The sequence below is a fragment of the Somniosus microcephalus genome, chromosome 12, assembly GCF_052327205.1.
Source record: "Somniosus microcephalus isolate GS21.2 chromosome 12, FLI_Smic_1.0, whole genome shotgun sequence".
Lineage (NCBI taxonomy): Eukaryota > Metazoa > Chordata > Chondrichthyes > Squaliformes > Somniosidae > Somniosus > Somniosus microcephalus.
The window spans coordinates 165,970,379-165,996,443 of record NC_140998.1 but is presented as its reverse complement, the minus strand read 5'-3'; the positions used below and the strand labels follow the sequence as shown (position 1 = coordinate 165,996,443).

At 44.0% G+C, this 26,065-nt stretch overlaps 1 protein-coding gene across 7 annotated transcripts in view; it reads left to right on the top strand.

Moving 5' to 3' along the window:
- The window catches only part of numb (NUMB endocytic adaptor protein), a 253,334-nt gene that overhangs the window by 165,626 nt on the left and 61,643 nt on the right, over nt 1-26,065 (top strand). For 5 of the 7 annotated variants that reach the window (XM_086003789.1, XM_086003790.1, XM_086003785.1 and 2 more), the window contains exons 4-6: nt 5,569-5,601; nt 19,033-19,107; nt 25,126-25,266. In XM_086003789.1, the coding sequence (XP_085859915.1) occupies nt 5,569-5,601; nt 19,033-19,107; nt 25,126-25,266 (249 nt within the window). The remainder of the gene's footprint in view (nt 1-5,568; nt 5,602-19,032; nt 19,108-25,125; nt 25,267-26,065) is intronic. The other 2 variants (XM_086003786.1, XM_086003788.1) reach the window with 1 other exon arrangement.

Genomic DNA, 26,065 nt, shown 5'->3' with positions numbered 1-26,065 from the left:
AGTTCTGGTCACCATATTATAAAAAGGATATAGAGGCACTGGAGAGGGTGCAGAGAAGATTTACAAGGATGATACCAGAAATGCGAGGGTACACATATCAGGAAAGGATTAACAGGCTTGTGTCTTTTTTTCTCTTGAAAAAAGGTGACCTAATAGAGGTCTTCAAAATTATGAAAGGTTTTGATGGTGTGGATACAGAGAGAGTGTCTAGGGAAGTTATTCTGCAGTATTCTAAATAGTAGATTACTTGATTTTCTTAACAAACATAATATCCTCAGAAAAAACCAAATAGGCTTTCTTCCAAAACACCGCACCACCGACCATATCTATACCCTTCACACCCTCATTGAAAAACATATACACCAAACAAAAAATGGGAAAATATTCGCCTGTTTCATCGACTTCAAGAAAGCCTTTGACTCTATATGGCACGAAGGGCTCTATTATAAACTTCTTCAGTGTGGAATAGGGGGCAAAGTCTATGACCTTATTAAATCAATGTATCTGAAAAACAAATGCGGGGTCAAAATTGGAGACAAACGCACCGATTTCTTCACCCAGAGAAGAGGCGTCCGGCAGGGCTGCAATTTGAGCCCGACCCTGTTCAACATATACATAAATGAATTAGCAGACATGCTGGAGCAAAGCGAGTCACCAGGTCTCCGTCTCCTGGATGGAGAAGTGAAATCCCTGTTCTATGCGGGCGACCTGGTTCTGCTGTCTCCCACAGAACAGGGATTACAGCAACAACTAGACCTACTCGACAAATACTGCCAAAATTGGGCTCTAACAGTAAATCTAAAGAAAACCAACATCATGATTTTTCAAAAAAGGCCTAGATGTCAGGAAAACAAATACCAGTTTACCCTCAGTGATACCACTATGGGACACACTATGAGCTACACCTACCTTGGTCTAACTATTACAGCATCAGGGAGCTTCAGCATAGCAGTGAATGCACTAAAAGAAAAAGCCCGAAGAGCCCTATATGCAATAAAAAGAAAATTCTACAACATCCAAATCCCAATCAAAATCTGGCTCAAAATATTTGACAGCATAATCCTGCCCATTGCACTGTACGGTAGTGAAGTATGGGGCCCGCTAAATCACCAAAGCTACACTAAATGGGAAAAACACACAATAGAAGCCCTACATGCAGAATTCTGCCGAAGCATCCTTCGCACCCAAAGAAAAACGCCAACAAATGCATGCAGAGCCGAACTAGGCAGATACCCACTGATAATAAACATCCAAAAACGAGCACTAAACTTCCTAAATCACCTCAAATCTAGCTCCCCAGACACCCTTCATTTCAAAGCCTTTCAGACCCAAGAGCTAAACCCAGAAAAGAGTCCCCTGAGTCAGCTGCTACTGAAACTAAGTACCCAGCCGGACCCTGACCAGCCCCAGACCAACACAGCCGTCCAAACACCAATCCGAGTGAACCAAATCATTAAAAAATGCAAAGAAACCTACCTGGAACATTGGAACAAAATAACCGAAAGCCAAAGCAGATTAGAATGTTACCGGGCCCTAAAAAGAGAATATAAACTGGCAGACTACCTCACGACCATCAGAGACACAAAACAGAGACAGACCCTCACCAGGTACAGACTAAGCGACCACCAACTGGAAATTGAAAAAGGCAGATACAAGAAATCCTGGCAGCCTAGAGAGAATAGAATATGCGATCAATGTCTGGCCGGCTAGGTTGAAACAGAGATGCATTTCCTCCTAAAATGCGAAAAATTCAACACATCAAGAAACATATTATTCAACAAGCTAAGCCAAACAACCCCAGATTTCAAGGAATTGGATGACCTGTCAAAATTGAGATTAGTCCTAGGAGAAGGAGACAGACCATACCTTGGGGCCAAATATGTAACAACATGTCACAACCTGAGGACTGTTTAAAATTAAGACTGTTTAAAATTAATATTGAACGTACCAAATGAAGTACAAAGACTGTTTAAAATTAATATTGTTTAAAAGTAATATTGTATGTACCCAACAAATGTCAAATCGATTGACACCTACAGAATGTTGGAAAACTGTACCTTTTTGCTATGTAAGCTTTGGCAATATGGTTCTCTGTAAACTTTCATGCCAATAAAGCATTTGAATTGGAATTGGAATTGGAATTGGAGTGTTTCCTTTTGTGGGGAAGAGCATAACTAGAGGCCATCAGTATAAGATAGTCACCAAGAAATCCAATAGGGAATTCAGGAGAAACTTCTTTACCCAGAGAGTGGTGAGAATGTGGAACTCGCTACCACAGGGAGTGGTTGAAGCGAATAGTATGGAAGTATTTAAAGGGCGGCTAGCCAAGCATATGAGGGGAAAGGGAATAGAGGATAATGCTGATGGATTTAGATGAGGAAAGACGGGAGGAGGCTCGAGTGGAGCATAAACGCCAGCGTGGACTGTTTGGGCCGAATGGCCTGTTTCTGTGCCATATATCTTGTGTGTTCTCTTTCTGTCGGTACTAGATCTTAACTTACATCTCAATACCAAATGTTGTTTTTGTTCACTGGAACCTTGCAATTCCCTTAAAGAAAAAAACTCTTCAGCTTATTAAAATGTGTTTTTTTTTGTGGCGGTTCCCTTAAACATGATTCACTATTACTGATGTTTTGGGGCAGTTTTGCTTTTTCAAGAGATTTGACCTGCTTTCCATGTACTGCAAGTTGTTATGAAATTTAATTGATTTGATAGTGATGTAATAGCACTTTTGCTGAATCAATACTAATGTTATGCTTGGCTCTCCGTGTTGAGTGCTGTCAGCATATTCTGACATAATTTTTAAAAATCTTTTATTTCTTACAATATTTTCCTGTGATTTAGCATGACCTTCCTCAACTATAAGACTTTACATCACTTTCCTATTTAAAAACATTTTTCGTTATTTTCTAACAACAAGCCAATGCCAACATTTGTCCTATTTATTCAGTCCTCTTGGTATGGATATATAACCTTAACCTTGGAGAGGTTTAAGCGTTGAAAACTATAATTACCTGCTAACTTAAAAATGGCTGAATTGGGAAACTTTCAATAACAGTAATTACTTGTGGCAAGACATTCTCCTCCCTACAATGTGCACATAATTTATTATGACCCAAGTTACTTCATATAATTTACATCCACCAATTTGAATACCAGTCTGTATTGTAAAAGACGTGGCAGCATATTCCCGACGTTCTTTTGCTTTCTGTATTTAAAACCCAGTACTTCATTTGCGGTCTGATGACCAGATTAAATATTATGACCTGCCAGCTGGATTGATGTTGCCTTGATTACCCACTTATTAGAGTGAGACATGAGTGACCAATTTGAGCAATGGAACATCGACCTAACTATTGGATTCATTTGTAAGGTATTGGCTATGTTCTGAGTTGGTTGCAAAATATTAGCTGCTTATAACCTGTAGATAGTTACCATGCAATGTTAGTCTGGTACTCTAATCTTGGATATCTTTGACATGAGCTCCTGCATGTTAGGAACTGAATGGAAATGACCAAAGCTATTTTACTTGTGACTTGTTTAAATAGCCTTCAGGTATAAGTAATGCCCAACATGCTTTGTGGTTATGTAATCAAAAATGTATGTTGAGTGTGATTATACATGATGTACTTATAAATTATCACATTTTGTTACATGGCATTGCTGACTTTTACAATAAAAGCTCCATAGCAGTATTCCAAGTTGTTGACCAAGAAATGTATCGATTGCAGTGTGACTAAATTCATTGTTTTGCCCAGCTCCAGTTTTGCACACCCTTGCTTGGACTGTGGATCATTGTTGTAGTTTTATACCAAATCCAATGTTAGAGGTCTGTTAACCTGCTTGCCCCCAGATTGCATTCACTTAACTGATTTTTACCTAATAGAGCAACAGTAAAATAAGTGAAATTTGAGCAATTTCCTCCTTGATCTAATTTAGGGTGATAGTAGTGTGATTTTGCTCTTCTCACATGTGTGCTCCAATCAAGTCTTTTTGCAATGTGATAATTGATTGCTGGGGCAGTATTGATTTATACCTTTTGTAATCCCGGCTTTCAGCTATAGAATGTATTTTTTGGAAATTAATAGAATTTTGTGGACTAGATAGTCAAGTAAGGTCATGAAAATTTACAAGTTATCTTTGCTTTCTGGAAATTGCAAGAAAGAAAAATCAATTTTCTGTTCTGAATGAAATAAAAGGTCAGGCTTCTGATACTGCAATTTGCTTGTGTTCATAAATATTTTTAGAAATTAATTTTGCTCCTCATTCAGGTCCTCTGAAAGGCGCACAGTTTCTGGTAGACCTGTTCCCAGGCTTCACTCTGGAACTGGGCATTTGATTGTTGCCTGAGGTTACTCTCCCGCCATTGCTTTTTATCCTTCACTCCCTGTGGACAGTGCCGAGTTCCCGCTTGGACCGTCCTGGCTGGGATCAGAATCCTCTGCGCGTGTGAGCCTGCTTTCTGTGTTCCCCATCTACGTTGTGTGGCTCGACGGCCATACTAGTGTGCTGTGCCATCGATCATTTTGTGTTGATGTGTACATTTAAAATGTTCCAAAGTTTTTTTTAAAAAGGACTCCCCTGTATTGAGAGAGTATGTGTGCCTCTGTTCTTTGTTGTGTCATTAATTATAATTTTTATATTGTGATGATGTAAAATGTTTGTTTTTGTTTCAGCAGGTATAAGAAACATTAAATCTTTTTTAATGCACATTTCTTCTTGTAGTGCTCTGTAGTTATAGTCTTGCATGTCTGATACTTGTACTAATGTCGCTAGCCAACATCCTCTCCAAATAAACTGAATTAATTATTAATACTCCCACTTAGGCATGATTTAGCTGTTTTGAAATTTCTCAGCTAACTTAGTTTCTTCAGTTGGGTTGATTTACTTACATTAATGTCTAATAAATCTGATTTAGGATCATAAGACTTGGCAGCAGCACCCATTTCATTTCACTCACGTAATTGTTTGCAACTACGCATAACCATTACATTGATTTCAGCCGTACCTGTGGGAAATTATCTACAATTTGCAATGCTGACGGGGTCACGTCCTGTTTGAGGTGACCTTGTTCTTGATTTTGTTTTAATTCAGTATGGGTTTCGTCAAAAATTTCAGAAAATATTGAATGTACAATAATGCAGTGAAGTTTATATGTTTTGCAATTTCTGTTAAAATTAAGTGTAGCAATGCTAACTGTAGCTGTGCTTTGTGGTCTTTGTGCCTCTGATCCAAAATGTCTCAGTGCTGCTAAAACTGCTGCTGCCAACTTGAACTGAACTTGAAGTGTTCTTGAGCACTAAGCTGAGATCGAATGTAACTAGTGCCTCTGCATGTGGCTGGCCTCCGGACTATCTCTGTCCACTCCTCAATCACACCGGTGGCTTGTAACTTACTGTAAGTCCATGTAATGCATTGCATTATTATGGGTGATCTTCACGTTTGTCTCTTTACATCCTTTTCGGAGAACTTTTCTGGACTAGTTCTCGTGCTTTGGTTTGAAACTTTTGCAGTACTTGTAGCTTCCTGCAGTAATAGTCTCCTGACTTGTTCCCCCTGTCACTCCAGGAAAGGAAGTTCTTCAAAGCCCTGTTTGGAAAAGTAAGTTTGAATGCCTAGACTTCTGTTGACACACTAAGGGGTTACACCACTGCATTTAAATATTATCAATGTACTAATTTATTGGCTAAAATTGCATAAAAGCCTATTTGTTCAGTTATACAGTAAACTTTTGAATAGGTATGGTTTGCAGTTTTTTTTCACTGGCCCGGAATTGTTTGCTGCAAGTTGAACTGTGTGAGGTGAATATAAAGTTTTTTTTTTAACTGGTGCAACTGGTTTTGAGCCATGCATGTGCGAATGTTTGGGGAGGGGAGGGAAATGCCCCAGGCTAGAGAAATAAAGAATAACCCAATTCAACAACAACTTGTATTTATATAGTGCCTTTAACATCATAAAGCGTCCCAAGGCGCTTCACAGGAGCATTATAAAACAAAATTTGACACCGAGCCACATAAGAAGATATTAGGGCAGATGACCAAAAGCTTGGTCAAAGAGGTAGGTTTTAAGGAGAGAGTTAGCAAGATGGCAAGGTTTAGGGAGGGAATTCCAGAATTTAGGGTCTTGGCAGCTGAAGGCACGGCCACCAATGGTGGAGCGATTAAAATTGGCGATATTTGAGAGGCCAGAATTAGAGAAGTGCAGATCTGAGAGTTTTGGATGAGTTTATGGAGGGTAGAAGATGGGAGGCTAGCCAGGAGTGTGTTGGAATAGTCAAGTCTAGAAGTAACAAAATGAGGGTTTTAACAGCAGATGAGCTGAGGCAGGGGCGGAGTCGCGCGATATTACGGAGGTGGAAATAGGCAGTCTTAGTGATGGCGTGGATATGTGGTCAGAAGCTCATTTCGGGGTCAGATATGACACCAAGGTTGCGAACAGTCTTGTTCAGCCTCACAGTCGCCAGGGAGTGGGATAAAGTCGGTGGCAGGGACCGAAGACAATGGTTTCTGTCTTCCCAATCAATTGGATTCCTTAAATAAATGTAGTGGGGACCACATTTGGCAGTTTTTCCCTGTAGGCTGTTAAGGGTGACCTATTAAAATATATTTATTGAAACTGACACAAAAATTAAAAAGCCTATTAGCAATCCTTTATTTTATCCTTCATTTTTTTTAAAAGGCTACACAGTAGCTTCATCCTTCAATACAGTATGATGTGCTGCAACTACAGAAATTTGCACAACGTAACTGAAATGACTAAGTGACAGATTAACTTGAATTCCTCAAAGCAATTAGGTACTTGCCAGGACACACTTTCCATAGAGACTCTTTACTGATTTACACATAAATGCTGTCTGAAATTTCGAAGGCTTAGTTTACCACAGGCCTAGTATGGAGCAAGCACTGCGGTGCAGAGGAGCTACACAGACTTTACACATGGATGGTCCGTGGAGCAACACATTGTGTGAAAATGCAGATAGGAAGCAATATCCATGATCTTCACACAGTCCCTGCTTATTTGTTTACAGGCCGCTCATAAGTATCACCAAGTTTATTAAACTTTATACTGAAAATTATATTGGTTTAATGGATCCATGAAACAATCTGTGTAAATTGTTAAGCATAAAAATTGTCAAATGTTCCTCCTTTGATGACCATGTGATGGGGTTCATTATTCTCATGAAGCGATGATTTCAAGCCTAACTTGTTTCTTGCACAATAAAACTGCTTGCGAACAGTGGGGGCTTTCAGATTAAAGTGTAGAAGCTTTCACAGACGCATTCTAGTATTAAACTGCTGTATTTCCTCAGCATAGATCGTGTATTTTTGAATAGCTGTTTGGTAGAGCTATCCAATTAATTCCCCTGCCTGTACTTTCCTCATAGCCCTGTAAATTTTTCCCCTTCAAGTATTGCTCTAATTCTCTTTTGAAAGTTACTCTTGAATCTGCTTCCACCACCCTTTCAGCCAGTGTATTCCAGATCGCAACAACTCGCTGTGTTTAAAAAAAAAAAAAAAAGTTTCCTCATGTCGCCTCTGGTTCTTTTGCCAGTCACCTTAAATCTGGGTCCGCCGGTTACATACCTGGGTGGATGTTATCGCTATCCTTCAATAAAAATGGCAGAGTAACATTATATGAATAACCTTGTGCATTGGTATCTGAAGTAATCCTGTTTCTCAACATACTGTTTTTCAAAGGTATTATAACCAGAATAGGCACTCCAATAGGAAACTTCGAGTCATGTTTTGATGATTAAACTCTATAAACTCTGCGCCTGAAAAGTTTTGGAAATAACTGAATCCATCCATTTTGTGCTCTTCAAATATTGATGCGTTTTGGCACATCAATCAAATTGAGTTAGGCATGGTGTTTCTGTAGGGTTAGTTCAAAACGGTTGTGTAAATTTCAGAGAAGTTTTATTTGGCTACAGCTGTCTTCAGTTCTGTCGGAACTTGTCTACCCACAGTGGGTTTATTTATCCACAATGGGCTTGTCTACCCTTGTTGCCTTCTCTGCTCTTTGATTGGGAATGTTTGCTATCCACGTGAAGTATTCTTACCTTGGGTCAGTAATGCCCGACATTGCTAGGGATTCGGACTTCTTTCCAGTGCCTTTTTTTCTTGTGACCAATGCAAAAGTCCAATGCTGTAGGCAAGCTGTCACTCTTTATTAACCAAAATGTCAGCTTGTGTGCAAAGTAGCTTGGCTAGTGTGCAACCAGACAAATCATGAACCCTTTTTTATTGTTGAGTTATACACTGGAAGCAAAACTACCATGTCCACCAGACCTCTGACTGACCGCAAACACCATGGAGACAGGCCCTATGTGTCAGGTTGAAAACTACGAAGCAAGTTTATCAAAATAAAAGTAGGAGAAAAGAAAAAGGCAGGTTTACCTAGATTACAGTACTTAATGCGCTTCTCGATATTAACCCCCCTAACTGGGTGGCAGAGTGTCCCCAAACTTCGGCGTACGCGCCTGCCGCCTTTTATACAGCGGCAGGTTGCATGGCCTGTGTTGTGTCCCATCTTGGGAGAGTCGGGGCACTTCATTATCATGTTTAAATCTGGCTCTCTCAGTGCAGTTGGGAGCCTGATTTAAATTTAACAGCTTCCAGCTGGCTTTCCTAGGGTTTGGGAAACCCAGCAGCAAAATGGAGTTGGGAACTGCCAACTCCAGCAGGTTGGTGCTTTTTAATAGCACTCCTTGTGGGCCATGAGGAGCAGGAGTGCTTCCTCGAATTCTCAAGGAAGCCCTCGTCCTCCCGTCTGTTGATCGCGGCTTCTCCTCAACCATGATTAGCCACCCCCCACACCAAGCTGCGACCCCAAGCTTCCTGCCGGGCTCTGACCCCGCTGCCACCATCATACCCTGATTGTCGGGAGATCCCGCTGCGCCTCTTGCCGCTAGTTTCCCCACCCTGCAAGTCTGACCGGCTGCCGGGCAGAGAAAACAGGAAGAAAATGTGAATGAAGTCGTGCCGTTACCATCAGCCGGACCGCCGCATTTCTGGGTTTTAGACACGCTGCCCCGCATCCTTCCCGTAAATATTGGGGCCAGTTGTTCTGTAGCTTTAACTGTTCTCTTCAGTAACTTGTATCATCAGTCCAAGCTGGCGAGCCTTATGTGGATCTGAACTCTCCTGGAGCATCAGTGCTTTCTTATATGGCTATCAGTCTGATTATATCCTCTTGTAGGTGTCTTCACACTACTACGAAAATACTGCGGTTGAAACTGACAGTTAAACGTGGTTTAATGTACTGAAACAGTTACAAACAGAAGAACGCAGGAGAAACTCCACACAGGTCTGTACACTAGCTGGATTCACGAGGACTGACTGAAATGCCCTACCCCCATGACGTCATCACGTTTCCCGCCGTTGGGGACGTCACATGACCCGCGTGATGACGTCATCACGTCAGATCGCGATTTTATCGATCCCACGCTGTTTGAACAGAGCAAACACTTAAAGGTAACAACTATGGTTAAAGACAATTATAAACGTTACTGCAAGAGTCTCTTGATGGCTTTGCCACATACGCCCCCCCCAGAATTGTCTTTAACGGGGAACGTCAATCGCAGAGGAGGTCGGACAAGCCTGTTTGACCGACTCTTAAATTCCCGGAGAGGAAAACGCTGAGCGGGTGGCGAGCTGGCAGGTAGCACGGTGCAGGTAGGTGCGGCGGTAGCCGGCCCCGGCGCGGGGGCTGAGCAGGTTCGACTGGCTGTTCGAGGTCCAGGTGCGCAGGTTTGAGGCGATTGACGGAGATGTGATCCGGCTTGCCCCCGAAGTCGATCACGAAACTCTTGTCCCCGGCCTGTAGAACCTGGAACGGACCCGCATATGGAGGTGCGAGCGGGGTGCGATGGGCGCCTTGGTGTGCAAAGACGAATTTAGCCTTTGACAGCTCCACGGGGACGTTGGAGGAAGGCAAACCGTGCTGTGAGGTCGGAACTGGTCTGAAGCACTGAGCCGCATCCCGGTGGGCTTCTCGCCGACCGGCTGCAGACCACGGCTGCGTAGGTGACGGCAGGAATTCGCCCGGAACCCGAAGTGGCTGGCCGTAAACCATTTCCGCGGCAGAAGATTGTAAATCCTCCTTCGGCGCTGTGCGCAGTCCCAGCATAACCCACGGCAGTTTAGCAACCCATGCCGCATCCAGAAGGCTGGCCCTGAGCGACGCCTTCAATGAACAATGAACGGTGGAACCGCTCGCACAACCCGTTCGCCTGCGGGTGGTAGGCCGTAGTGCGATTGAGTTTAGTGCCCAATGCGGAGGCCACCGCATTCCATAGTTCCGACGAGAATTGCAGCCCGCGGTCGGATGAAATATCCGCCGGAACACCGAAACGGGCTACCCATGATGAAATGAAGGCTCGAGCGACATCCGCAGAGGTGGTAGATGTCAGGGGGAACCGCCTCTGGCCACCTCATGGTGCGATCCACCATCGTCAGAAGGTGTGTAAAACCACGGAACGGTGGAAGTGGACCCACCAGGTCGACGTGAATGTGGTCGAACCGCCGCTCTGGTACCTCGAAGGTGGCCAGAGGGGCCCTGACGTGCCGTTGCACCTTGGCCCGCTGACAAACCACACAAGTGTTCGCCCAGTCGCGGACGTCTTTGCGTATCCCTCTCCATACGAATTTGGAGACCAGCAGCTTCTGCAATGCACGCACCCTGGGATGCGACGGCCCGTGAATGGCGTCGAAAACATCTCGGCGCCAGGTCGACGGAACAATTGGACGTGGATCACCCAAGGAGACGTCGCAGAAGAGAGTGGATGGAATGGAACGGTACATCTCTCGGCTGAAGGCTGGCGGGGTCAGAACGAAAAGCTTGCGTCTCCGGGTCGGCAGCCTGGTCAGCAGCCATTCTCGCATAATCAATGCCTAATTGAACAGCCTGGACGGCGGCGCGGGAGAGGCAATCCGCTACGACATTGTCCTTGCCGGCCACGTGCCGGACGTCGGTGGTAAACTCGGAAATGTATGTCAGCTGCCTCTGCTGCAGAGCCGACCACGGTTCGGCAGTCTTGGCCTTCACGAACGTCATCGGTTTGTGGTCGACAAACACAATGAAGCGGCGCCCTTCAAGGAGGAATCGGAAGTGGCGGATGGCCAAAAACAAAGCTAACAGCTCTCTGTCAAAGGTACTGTACCGGCGTTCGTGCCGCCGCAGCTGGCGGCTGAAAAATGCCGGTGGCTGCCACGCGCCGTCGACCTACTACTCCTGGACAGCCCCGACGGCATAGTCCGACGCGTCCGTCGTGAGGGCGATAGTAGCTCCTGGCCGGGACCAACCCACGGGCTCCTTTCCCGTCTTGCCTCTGAGGGCCTCGTAGAGCGGCCGCATGAGCTGTGCAGCCCTGGGGACGAACCGATGGTAAAAATTAACCATCCCCAGGAACTCCTGTAAGGCCTTCACGGATTGCGGCTTCGGGAAAGCCATGATTGCCTCCACCTTAGCTCGAAGCGGCATTGCTCCCTCGGAAGTTATGCGGTGGCCTAAAAAGTCGAGTTGCGACAGGCCAAAACAGCATTTGGCCGGGTTTACAATGACGTCGTGCTGCTGAAGACGACGAAAAAGAACACTGAGATGCTTGAGGTGTTCCTCCTTTGTGGTGCTGGCAATCAGAATGTCATCCAAGTAGACGAACAAAAAATCGAGATCCCGCAGAACTGAGTCCATAAGGCGCTGGAACGCCTGCGCCGTGTTTTTAAGCCCAAAGGGCACGTGGAGCAACTCAAACAGTCCAAAAGGGGTGATGACGGCCGCCTTTTGAACATCCTGGGAATGCACTGGCACCTGATGGTACCCACAGACGAGGTCAACCTTAGAGAAGATTGACTTCCCCGTCAAATGTGCGGAGAAGTCCTGGATGTGCGGGACGGGGTAGCGGTCGGGCGTCGTTATATCATTGAGGCGACGATAGTCGCCACAGGGCCGCCATCCCCCGCCCGGCTTGGGGACGATGTGGAGCGGCGAAGACCAGGGACTACTGGACCGGGGAATAATCCCCATCCTCTCCATCGTGGCGAACTCTGCCTTCGCCGCCACGAGCTTGCTGGGCTCTAAATGTCGCGCCCTGGCGTAGACGGGAGAGCCGGTCGTCGAAATATGGTGCTCCACCCAATGCTTGGCGGTCGAAGCTGAAAAGGTGGGCTTGGTCAGTTCGGGGAAATCCCCAAGAAGGCGGGAGAAGTCGTCGGGAGGTGGCTGAGCGCAGGAGACCGAGTGCAGCGCGGCCGTGCTGCGCGCACATGAAATACCGTCAAGTGTGGCTGCGTGAACGAGGCGACGAAAAAGTCGGCACCCAAGAGAGCCTGCGAAATTTGAGCGGTGACAAAATCCCAGCTAAAACATTGGCCACCGAAACAGACTTGTACCCGCCGGTTCCCGGAAGTGCGAATCGCACCCCGGTTGGCAGCTTGGAGGGGGGAACCCCGTCTGAAGGTCGAGGACCGAGGCGGGAAGTATGCTGCACTGTGCCCCCGTGTCGCACAAAAAAACGACGGCCCGAGATGGAGTCGGTTAAATACAGGAGATTCCCGGAATCGCCGATCGCCATCGTGGCCGCGGGGCACGCCCTGGTTCCGGTGTTCTTGACTCACGGCGGTCTGTTTGACGGTTTGGGCGCGAAACTGCAAGGCGGGCGGCAGCAGCGGGCTTTCAGGCCAAAACGAGCGTGGTAATAACAGTAACCGGTCGTCGAGGCGGGGCCCTTCGGGGCTGGGCGTTGCGCAATGGCGCGGTATTGCTGTCGGATCGCGTATATTTTATCCGCCTCTTCGGCGAGCGCGATGAAATCCCCAGTGTCCGACCTGGCGAGGGCTGCTTGGACCTGTTCGGGAAGCTGACTAAGAAACAGCTCGCGAAACAGGAAACATTGGGGTTCGGACCCCTGGAGCGTTAGCATGCGGCTCATTAGTTCCGAGGGTTTGGAGTCGCCTAACCCGGGTAGCAAAAAATATCAAAACAGATAGTAAGAGTTTTTATAGTTATATAAAAAGAAAAAGGGTGGCTAAAGTAAATGTTGGTCCCTTAGAGGATGAGACCGGGAAATTAATGGTGGGAAATATGGAGATGGCAAAAACACTGAATGAATATTTTATATCAGTCTTTACAGTAGAAGACACTAAGAATATCCCAACACTGGACAAACAGGGGGCTACAGGGGGGGAGGAGCTAAACACGATCAAAATCACTAAGGAAGTGGTACTCGGTAAAATAATGGGACTCAAGGCGGATAAATCACCTGGACCTGATGGCTTACATCCTAGGGTCTTGAGGGAAGTGGCGGTAGGGATTGTGGATGCATTGGCAATAATTTTCCAAAACTCCCTGGACTCGGCAAAGGTCCCGGCAGACTGGAAAACTGCTAATGTAACACCCTTATTTAAAAAGGGCAGTAGACAGAAGGCTGGAAACTATAGACCGGTTAGCCTAACATCTGTAGTAGGTAAAATTTTGGAGTCCATTATTAAGGAGACAGTAACAGGACATTTGGATAATCATAATTTAATAGGACAAAGTCAGCATGGTTTATTATGAAGGGGAAGTCATGTTTGACAAATTTGCTGGAGTTCTTTGAGGAAGTAACATATAGGGTGGATAAAGGGGAACCAGTGGACGTAGTGTATTTGGACTTCCAAAAGGCATTTGATAAGGTGCCACACAAAAGATTATTGTTTAAGATAAAAAATCACGGGATTGGGGGTAATATTCTGGCATGGATAGAGGATTGGCTATCTAACAGAAGGCAGAGAGTTGGGATAAATGGTTCATTCTCAGACTGGCAATCAGTAACTAGTGGTGTTCCGCAGGGGTCAGTGCTGGGTCCCCAACTCTTTACAATCTATATTAACGATTTGGAGGAGGGGACCAAGTGTAACATATCAAAGTTTGCAGATGATACTAAGATGGGAGGGAAAGTAGTGAGTGAGGAGGACATAAAAAACCTGCAAGGGGACATCGACAGGCTAAGTAAGTGGGCAGAGATTTGGCAGATGGAATACAATACTGGAAAGTGTGAGGTTATGCACTTTGGCAGGAAAAATCGTAGAGCAAGTTATCTTAATGGCAAGAAACTGGAAAGTACTGAAGTACAAAGGGATCTGGGGGTCCTTGAGCACGAAACTCAAAAGGTTAGTATGCAGGTGCAGCAAGTGATTAAGAAGGCCAATGGAATGTTGGCTTTCATTGCTAGGGGGATAGAATATAAAAATAGGGAGGTATTGCTTCAGTTGTACAAGGTATTGGTGAGACCGCACCTGGAATACTGCGTACAGTTTTGGTGTCCATACTTAAGAAAGGACATACTTGCTCTCGAGTCAGTACAAAGAAGGTTCACTCGGTTAATCCTGGGGATGGACATATGAGGAGAGGTTGGGTAGATTGGGACTCTACTCATTGGAGTTCAGAAGAATGAGAGGCGATCTTATTGAAACATAAGATTGTGAAGGGGCTGGATCGGGTGGATGCGGGGAGGATGTTCCCGATGATGGGTGAAACTAGAACTAGGGGGCATAGTCTTAGAATAAGGGGCTGCTCTTTCAAAACTAAGATGAGGAGGAACTACTTCACTCAGAGGGTGGTAGGTCCATGGAATATGCTGCCCCAAAAAGCTGTAGAAGCTACATCATTACATAAATTTAAAACAGAAATAGACAGTTTCCTAGAAGTAAAGGGAATTAAGGGTTACGGGGAGCGGGCAGGAATTTGGACATGAGTCTAGGTTCGGATCGGTCATGGCCCTGTGGGTAGCGGAGCGGGCCCAGGGGCCGTGTAGCCTGATCCTGCTCCTATTTCATGTGTCTAATTCTGTTAGATTCAGGAGATGGTTCTGTGATAGTGGATTGGCGGTTAGGATCAGATCAGCCATGATCTTATTGAATGGCGGAGCAGGCTCGAGGGGCCGATTGGCCTACTCCTGCTCCTATTTCTTATGTTCTTATATTCTTATGTGTAAGTAGACGGCGAGCGCGCTCCACCTTTGTAAGGCCAAATACCTGCAGCAGCTGTGTCTTGATGGTGACATACTTGTCAGCGGTCGGGGTGCTCTCCAGAAGGCTGCTGATCCTCGACGCCGTCGAGGGCAGAGACCACGTACAAATATCGGAGCTGCTCCTGCACGATGTTGCAGAGCTCAAATTGTGCCTCAGCCTGCACAAACCAGGAGGCCGCCTGTTGTTCCCAGAATTGGGGGAGCTTCAAAGCCACTGCGTTGGCTTCCATCACTGGCCTGCGTTCCGTGTCCACCGCGAAAAACGTTCGCGAGGTTTCGGGGTCACTAATGTAGGTGTCTTCACACTACTACGAAAATACTGCGGTTGAAACTGACAGTTAAACAAACGTGGTTTAATGTACTGAAACAGTTACAAACAGAAGAACGCAGGAGAAACTCCACACAGGTCTGTACACTAGCTGGATCCACGAGGACTGACTGAAACGCCCTACCCCCCTGACGTCATCACATTTCCCGCCGCTGGGAACGTCACGTGACCCGAGTGATGACATCATCGCGTCAGATCGCGATTTTATCGATCCCGCGCTGTTTGAACAGAGCAAACACTTAAAGGTAACAACTATGGTTGAAAACAATTATAAACGTTACTGCAAGAGTCTCTTGATGGCTTTGCCACACTCTTCATTTTGCATTTAGGCTGATAACAAAGGAAAAATGAAAAGGGAACCTGCCCAATTGATCAAAACTATCCATCAAAAATAGATTTCGGACACTTGTACTATGATACCAACTGACTTGAATACTGTTCCACACCTTATAGGTCTTGGATATCCAAATAATGCTGTAGCAAGGTGTAAACAAATAAGCCTAGGTAGGCAATAGTTGGATAACCTACTGAATGTAGGCTGACTTGCACCCTGCAGACACCATGGCCTAGAAATTCAGTATCGCCACGTTTGGGGCGTTACAGTCGAGCGTGCCCTAAATTTAGCGCCCGGCGCAAATTATCGCCACCTTCAGTGAAATTGACTTGCTTTGCCCCAAGAGGTGCTTGGTGCGCTAAAGCAGGCACTGCACGACTGTCCTAAGGCGCTAAGCCAGAGAGGCGAGGCGCTACCACCGAGGGCGGGCGCAGCGCAGGTGCAGCCAGTTAGCGATTGCAGGCAGACACGCTGGCGCCGGTCACCTCTTAAAGGGGGAGGGTCGATTTGGCTTGCAACTGCAAAGTTCTGGGCTGAAGCCAGAAGTACCTGTGCGAGCACTGACTCAATGCAGAAAGCTCTCTCCCTTTGTCTCTGCAAATCTCTCTGTCTCTCACACAGGAGTGGTCCAAAAATGGCTACCACCAAGAAGCCAGGAAGAGCCCCCTTTAAATAGCGCCCCCCCCCAACCCCACAGCGACTGGGAACCGTTCCAGTCAACCAGTCGCTGGGAGCGCCAGGCGGAAAGAAGGGGGGCGCCACTGAAGTTCCGGTTCGGGGCACACCAAGGGCGTTGCACCATGAAATGACGTAAGGATCTGCGCGCGCAGCTGAGCGGGTGTTGCGATTTTTGCGCTGCCGCTAAATGTCCGCTCAATTTCGCGAGAGGCGCAGGTCTCGCCGCACCCGGGCACTAGCCGCTTCGCGCCCACTTATCGCCCTCTTGCTAATGGCTGGCGCTAACAACTGAATTTCTCCCCCCATGACTCTAACATCATCTTGTAGACAAAAGGGCAAAAATACTACCATCTAACGGTTAGTTCAATATAATTACAGGTATACAAGATACACTGTCCTTTTAAAAGTTGCACTATTTGAATAGTTATTGGTAATCAAGGCTAAATAACAATGTGTATTTTACACCTTTCCCCATAGAGAAAAACAGACAGCTCTCCCAGTAAGCTTTAAACCTTTAAACTTATTACAATAATAGTAAGCTATAAATTCCAAACAAAAAATGAGAATCTTATGATCTTAAGCAGAATGGGTGGGTCCATCACAGCTCACCCATCCCCAACTTACTGTTATTGGTGGATTGCAATCCTGGCGAGCTAGCAGTTGTGTATGTGTACCTTTATCGCATTTACTGGCCGATCAGGATGTATCTGACCAGAAGAGAAGACGATTCATTTTTTGTTATTTCAGAGAACACCCAGTTACTTACTTTGTTGGATATTTGAATGCAAGTGTAGTTGGGTACATTGGTGTTTCCTCCACTAGCGCTATCTTTTTCAATGCATATCCTCCCTTCCTCAGTCAGAAGGATTGTAGACCATGTGCCATGGCTGTATCTTCCCATTCATGTCATTTCAGAAGAATGCTGAATCCAGGTCACCTAGCTGTGTTCTTACTCAAATACTCAAATTGATTTCAGAATTCCATGTTAATTGGTTAGTTACTCCACTCTTCATCTTCACTTCCACTCTTCATCTTCACTTCCACTCCAACACCCCCCCCCCCCCCACCCAGAAAGCCCACTAACTTGGTATGTCAATCTAATATAGAAAGAATGGAAATTTCACCATCTAGGTGTGGTGTACTTGGACTATTTTTTGAGGATAAGCACTTGCAGGCTTTTGTCTTTTCCATATAGTGACTATTTCTGAAGACTTTGTATTGTCTGAATTTTCCCCCAATTCTTGTCCTGTTTATGACTCATCTCTTCTCGAAGTGTTGACTCCTGCCAGGATAGGGTTCCATAAGGATCAGCAACACTTGTGATGCGAGTGCTCACTCCATTGCCCTGACTGAAGTTGGCATGTTTTTCAGATTTGGGACAAATGCTCGCCTGCACAAAGCAGATTGTTTTCCCTGCTTCTGATCATTGGTGAACGCAGTATTTCTCATTTGAATGTGAGTAGCTTTTCAACCAGAATGCTGCATCTTCTGTGGCAGTTATGGCTTTGTTCTCTCCAGTGTTGACAGGCTACTCCTTTCATATATTCTTTATACGTACATTAATCTTTGCCACGGGTAAATTTCTTTGATAAAGTCATACTTTGGCTGACATGAATTCTTCTAAATAGCTTGTTTTGGTCCTCTTTCTTAACTTACGCTAGTGAAAGATTACTTACTCCCCTGTCCATTACCTAATGGTGTTGGTCAGCCCCAATCTGAAGGAGGTGGAAATATTTCTCACTTTAGTAATTGCATTACTCAGAAAGAGGGTGTACATATGCACATCTAATCTCTCCCACCTTCCAACTCTGAGCACTGACCCTTAATTGCAACTGGCTGTGTAGCATAAATTTGCAAAACTGAAGTCCTAGGGCTCCCTTGGAGTCCGTGAGGCCATTGGATTTCTGTCCATCTGTCACTTTTCTGAATTTTTCTGTATTGATTGACTTGCTTGCAAATTATTTCTGTTGCCGTATGTTAATAGAAAGGTTCTCTGAAATGATGGCACTGTTTTCCTTTGGGTAGCTGACACCGTCTTTCACAAGTTAAGATGGGCATCCCTGTGAGTGTGTCAATCTTTGAAGAAAAGTTTTGAAAAAACTAATGTGCGTGTTTATAAGGCTGTAGTCAGGGGCTTGAGTGGAAGTAGGCCATGGAAATTGAATTTCCCAATTGCAGTAAACAGGAGACCATGGATATACAAGTCTTTTTGTGTGACCTGTTGTCAGATGGTGAGTAATGTTCCTTTCAAATCTAGCTATGTAAATGCTTTTAAATTGCCGAATCAACTCTAAAGCTAAATTAACCCAACAAGTATGTGAGTAGTGTGGAATTAAAATCGCATTGTTTCCCCAGTAGCAGAAAAACTGCCTGCCATATTAGTGGTGTAACTCCTTAAGAGTCAGTTTACCCAAGCTTCCAGTTATTTTTGCTATTCTGGTTTAATAATAGGGAGAGAGATCAACGCTTTGTGTGTTTAATGGTGTGGTTTTCCTTTTTTTCCCTCAGTGCCTTGAAGCTATGGTGCTCAGCTACTCTTCAAAAATTCTGTGTGCTGGGCTATCTGGCAATGGAATCTGATCTCCCTCACTGCTATTCTTGCTTGTGTCTTTGCTGGTTTTTCCTTTGGATACACTGGTTTCATTAGCTGTTTATCTAAATCTTTGCATTTTTTTCCCTTTTAAGACTGGAAAGAAGCCAGTTAAGGCTGTGTTGTGGGTGTCAGCAGATGGACTGCGAGTGGTGGATGAGAAAACAAAGGTAAGTTTACTATTCTGTTTACTCCTGTGCCATGGTTAGTTCTCACTTTTGCAGCCTAGCATTGATTTATAAGTTATTGTCAACATTCTTCTTTTAATCTTAATGTGGCTCTTTAAAATCACAGCATGGTTTTCTTTCCAAATTGTTTAATGCACAAAGGATCATTAATTTTCTACTGGTACTCATTGCAGAAGCATATCATGTTTTGATTTAGATCTACGGAAGCTGGCTTAAGTGGAGAAAAACGAAATGTTACAATTCCATTTTGATGGTCCTAGTAAGATCAAGCATTAAAAATGATTTTACTTAGTGAATTTTGAGAGAATTTTATATACTTATGCATCCGGTTATTTAATTAGCAGAGCATTGGGAGTGGGCCCCCTGTCTGCCACCTTTTTTTGGGAATATTAGTTATGTAAAGATGGAGATAAAATAGCCAACTTGTGTTTAACAATTGAGAAATAGTACAAGTAACAGTAAAATTTGAACAATTCAGTTTCCTAGGAATTATAGATTAAGTCTCTAGATAATGGGTTAAATGCACATGTCTCGAGGACTCTGTGTGGCTGAAGGAACTGGACAAAATAACTTGGCTATCCTTCAAAGGCTGGTATTTGATTTTTCTTATTTCAAGAATGATATTGCACCAATTTTTGAATTGAAAATGCGAATGTCTACAGCCTTTGTAGTTGGTCCTATTCACCTTTCAAGTCTGTGGGAGGCACTGAAAGCGGTAACATTCATGAGAACATCATTGTGTTCTGAATATGTTATCTAGGACTGTACTACGTTAAGGTTATCACTTCTGATTTGACTTTCTGCTTCCAATAAACCCACATATTCGGGGGTAGGAGAAGCAGAAACTGGAAGCTCTCATCCTCATTTCTTGTTACTGCCTTAAGGAGCTGTGTGTTTTGGATTTCTGGGCAGTCAACAAAAGTCTTTCATAGAAGTGTATCAGGAGAACTGACTCATCTGTAGTTTTTTTGAAAGCTGCAGGAAGATGTACTTCTTGACCTAGATCATCCATATAATGACTGCTGTAATAACTATCACACCTGGATCTTTCATATCTGATCATCAGAATCACTTCTCAGTTTCCTTCCGGCCTATGATTTGACCGTTTCTGCCCTTCACAAAGCCTTTGATACCTCGCCAGTGGCCGCCCTCACATAGTCCATTTTGCAATGGGTAACCGTTTGTCATGGCTACCATGAATACCCAACCTCCTTGAATAGATCTAACCTTACCTGTACAATTCACTCCTTGGAGATGTACGCAACGGTGTTAGATATACATGGATGTCACCTAATCCTGGAAAGGGAAGGGAGCCCAGCATAAAACTGGTTTTCCAATTGGTAGAAAACATTTGAGCACTAGTAGTGACAACCTCTTCACTGGAGGTGCTGCCAGGGGAGATATACAGGGCATATCTGCATGGCCATCTTCTCATGTTCTACAACACTATATAACCGTAACCTTGCTGCACAGGTTATGATACTGAACTGACTAAAAAATTGCTCCAGACATTTGCACATAGCTTTTTCTGAAGTGCAGATCACTCAGTTAAGCTCTTTCTTTTAAAAATATTCTACATATATGACAATTAAGGTGCTTAAACCTAAATAGAATTATAGTCATTTAACTAGCTAAATAGATGTTTTAATTAAATGGGATTGGAGGCAGTCTGATATCGACTAGAATAATCACTAGTTTAATTTCCCAAAGAAATTATGATGTCTATCTATTGGTCTTATGTTCATTCCTTATAAATAGCTTAATGCTATAAGAAGGATGTGTGACCTTAGAGCAGGAAGTAATGTGATGGATTGCCTTTGGCAGCATGCAACTGTAAATCTCATTCTCCTGCAGCAGCCAAATGACTTGCTGTTTGAAACAATTGCCAAAAAAGAACTGTAATAAACCATTTTATAAATAAAGCATAATAGCTTTATAACTGTGAATTTGGTTCTGAGACTACAAATTGTCTTTCAGCTGAAGAAAGCTGCCCACATATCTGTGGTGAATATATATGAATGTTAATTACAAGGTGAAAAATGGACATTGTGTGATTGAGCTTAAGCTAAATTTAATATTTTTACATATTGATCTGTGTGCAGTCAGAAGTTACCACTTTGCTTGATATCTCAATCTGCAGGCTTTGATGCCCTATTGACTGTTACAGCAATCTATAAGTAAGAGAATCTAGCAGTCTGATGCCCTCCAGAGCTGTAAAACGAAACAGTAAATTGGTTTCTGAGGTTGACTTGTAACAAATGCAAGCTGAAGCATCAGGCACTTGACTAGGAGATCAGATTCTGAGTGGCAGTTTTGATTGACAATCAGTCCTTAGTTTTCCCGAGAAGAGCGATTTCCAATCTTGGCTGTGTCATTTGGGAAACTGAGAGAAAATAGCTGCGGAGAGATTACTTGCAATGATTCCTGGCAAGTTGATCTAGGACTAACCTGTAGAAACAGTTCACATTTGAGGATATATCTCTCTGCTTTACTTCACTCTTAAACAAGAACACAATAAAGATATGGTAGAATTAATGAGATGTTCTAAAGCATCAATATTTGGGCTACAGCATCAAACATTTTACTTTTTTCTTTGCATTTGTTCTTGTGGTGTCCAAGATAAAAATTACACACCAGTGGCCTAATGTGTAAAGGTACAGCCTGTTGTAATGCTAAGTCACACAGATTAGAAGGTCCCTAGTTTGTTTTCTGCTCTGTGCAGTTGACTGATCTCTGCAAGGGCTGCTGTAGTACTTGCGTTTGGTGAGTGTCCTTAGATTAAGGGGAAGAATCGGACAAGGTTCCAGTTTTTGATTGCTACACAGTGACTCTTGCTGTAAAGTGGACATGTAAGGACAGGATCAGGCTTGGCTGTGATGCCCCAGACAGTTGAATAGCAGCCAACACTCAATAACAACCAAATTCTCAAACAAACAATGAAGCTTGGGCAAGCTGGTACCTGTGGAATAGTAAAAATTCCTGCATTGACTTTAACTTGTATTTAGCCAGGTAGTAGTAAACACTGTGCGTGGCAAAAAACGTATGAGTAATCGGTTAGCCATAGTGAATGCACAGTTGTACGGCCAGGTTTTAGCACAACAGTGTGTGCTGATGCCGTGTTCATGTTACAGAGCCTCAATGGAATTTTGGCGTTGACCATTCAGTTTCTGCTCCCCATTCTTGACGCTGCCCTGTTTGTACAGTGGGATGAAAGGAGCAAAGAATGACTGCTGGCAACTGCTTGCGTGACTGCTGTCCCATGTCCTTTTCTCTCTTCTGTCCAGGCTGGAATTGAAGTAGTTTTTGAAAGAGCTACCTGGGATTTGTCTCAGCTTTGAAAATTGGAGCTTTAGGAAAAAATGCAGCATTTCCCCAAACTGCTGTGCATGCAAACTTCACGCTGATGGATGTGTAAATTTTGCTGTGTTTCAATTCTAAAAGGAGCTACATCCCTGGTAGAATCTCTGAAAACTGCTTGTTTCATCAGGATTGAAGCAGAAGAACAACAACAAACTTTTTATATCGCGCCTTTCACAACCTCAGGGCGTCCCAAAGCACTTTACAGCCAATGAGCTACTTTTGAAATGTAGTCACTGTTGTAATGTAAGAACTGTGGTAACCAATTTACACACAGCTAGATCCCACAAACAGCAATGAAATAATGACCAGCTAATCTGTTTTTTTGTGATGTTGGTTGAGGAATAAGTATGGGCCAGGACACTGGGGAGAACTCCCTTGCTCCTCTTCAGACAGTGTTATGGGACCTTTTCCATCCACCTGAGAGGACAGATGGAGCCTCATCCGAAAGACCGCACCTCCAACAGTGTAGCACTCCCTTAGTACTGTACTGAGAGTGTCAGCCTGGATTATGTGGTCCAGTCTTGAGTGGGACTTGAATCTGTGACCACCTGACCCAGAGTTGAGTGCTACCACTGAGATGTGGCTGGTTTGCAGGAGTGAAAGCGGAACACAGGAACAGGAGGAGGCCATTCAGCCCCTCGAGCCTGTTCCACCATTCAATTAGGTCATGGCTGATCTGTATCTTAACTCCATCTACCCGCCTTGATTCCATAACCCTGAATACCCTTGCCTAATAAAAAAATCTGTCAATCTCAGTTTTGAAATTTTCAATTGAACCCCAGCCTTAACAGCTTTTTGGGGAAGAAAGTTCCAGATTTCAGGCATATTAATTAGCCCATCAATGTTTATGTTGAGTGGGCAATAAAGAAACCCATCAATAAGATGGCTTTTGGTTTTATTCATCCCAACTGGTTTAAGTAGAAAATGGAACAAATATATAATCCCCCCCCCCCCCCCCAAAACCGTCTGCTGTATTGAGCAATGTCTGCTTTGATGCTTTCTGTGGACCATGAAGAAAACTCCCAGCTATGTGCAAAACACCAGTTTCTTGCAGTTTAATCCCTGTGCAGCGGCTCACAGACAAAATATAATTTGAAAATAGTAAACTGAATATAAAAATTATTCTTCTCCCCTAATTTTTATTTTGTTTTCAAATATTCTAAAATTTTGGCTTGCAATCCTCACTTGGTGTAATTAAACTCCTGTGATTTCTTCCATTGCTTTAAAATATGTTTGCTATGCACAATTACATTTAGCTTTGTATCTTGCAACTTGTGTGTAAGTTTTTAGTTGATGCACTTGCACCTTAACAGCAGAAATTGAAAGATTTGTACTCTTTTTAAAACAAGGGATGGAAGAGAGAATGAGGTGGGAATAGCAAGACACTTGAAGTTGATGAAAGGAAAGCTCCTATAGGAGGGTGAGTGGCAGCAGCAGGTTAATGTGGGGAGTGAGAGTGGCCTATGAAATGGGAGTGCAGTCAGGTTGGTTTGAGATGAGATGAGGCAGTGAAGTGTAGGGCTTGAAGTTGCTTTGGGGAGAGTGCGGGTGTCCAGAGTATTCGACAATGTGGTGGTTCCTGGGAGTTATACTCTGCTTGGTTACGTTGCATCCGTCTCGCAGCACAACTGTGAGGCTGATGTGACTTAGCCAAGCTTTTCGTGCACATGCTGTGATGGAGGTTAGGTGGCAACTCATTGAAGTTCAGTGTGGTTGCTCAGCTTGGAACTGCTGCCCTCAGCTGAGCAGTGAAACATCATGAGGGCGTGCCCAAGGTCTGTAATGTTCATGAGGCACAACAGGGTGTATTGGGCCATGCATGGGAGCAGGAGAATTGGACTGAGTGGAAGGTGGGATGGGTAAGTTTGATATTTTTGTAGCTTGTGATTTTTTTTTTTGAGTTGTTGAAATGTTTGTGTGTTATAATACAAACAATTTTTTGGATGTGTATAAAGGGATGTATAGGGGGCCTGTCAAGCCTGTATCTTGTAGAAATATTTTTTTTCCAGTGGTGAAAGCTTTTTTTTAAAAAAAATATGATTAGGTATCATTTCTTTTTGGTGGAACATGATTGCGAAAATTAAAATTATGCAGGAAAGTTTTGTGTAATGTAATTGGTATTCACCAATTAGAAAAGGGGAAAAAACATGGACACTTAACCAGTGAGGAAGAGGAAAATTGACTGGCTCAGTGATCATTATGTCGACAACAGACACAAGAAATTGTATAAAGAAAATGGATTGTTTTTAACTAACAATCCACTGGGTCAGTTTAAAAAAAAAAATAGCACTCAACAGATGGGAAGTATCACCGTTACAAACAAAATGTACCTTTTAGATTCACACTGTTTAGAAATGTGTATATCTACGACAACAAGCTCTGAGGAAACAGTTGCTTTTCTTTTGCAAAGGAATGCTTCATAAATCTACCAGCTAAGAATATTTAATTATATATAGTGCAAGACTGCCATCTGGTGTCTGACTGGGGGAAAAATGGATTTATATTAAAATTGTTCTGGAGGATGGCCAAATCTTGGACTATTCCAGTGTAGCTGGATTGGGTATGTAAGATCACAGCATATTGGCAAAGTGTTAAATTCTTCATTTTTCTTGTATTCTTTTTCTTCCCTTTTGTTTACAGGACCTTATTGTTGATCAAACTATAGAGAAGGTATCCTTCTGTGCCCCTGACCGAAACTTCGACAAGGCCTTCTCATACATTTGTCGAGATGGTACAACCAGGCGTTGGATCTGTCACTGCTTCTTGGCTGTAAGAGATTCGGTAAGGTAGCCCTTTTCACTTCCTTTATATTAATGGGGGCAAAAGTTGACCAGCAGGAGTGGGGGGGGGGGGGAGATGCAAAATTGAGTTCAGATTGCCTGAGATTAGTTCATACGGTGCTCTTAAAGCTGGTGGAGAGAGAGAGGGAGGACCTTTGACCTGTTGATGTGAGCAGCATTACAACTTGATTGCCAGGTTACAAAATTGGTATCGGTACTTGCTGAAACCAGAAAACTTGTTTTTTTAGAATGAGGTAGTTCAATGCCCCAGCACATTGGAACTCCATTGCACAGTGGTAAGATGTGGGGTTGCACAGTATTCACATCATCAGTTGTGATGCGTGGGGTGGGGGAGGGGGGTGGTGAGGTAAAATTGGTTGGAGTTGCCATTAGCCATTCTTGCACTGTACTTTGTGGCAGGTTAACTGTCTTCTCGATGCCTCTGTGTAGGTCATCTACCTTTCCAACTGCATTGTGGAGGATGGATGCTTCCCCCCCCCTCACTCTAACCATTTAAAAGATATAGCATGCATGTCTATTGAAGTAACATTTTTAGACATTGCAGAAGTATTCCATTGCATCTGCATTTTTATATCTGGCCTTTTTTCTTATAAATTAGTTTTCTCATGAAGGTGCTGACTCATTCTGGGGCACAATTCCTTCTAGTATCTCATCCACTGTGTGAATCTGGTCAGTGAATGTTGGAAGATGTTGCACCCAAGACCAGCCCTGCTCTAACCTGATGTCCACAGGTGCACTTTCCCCTTCAGGCAGAAGCTTATGATCACCCAGCTGCTGCC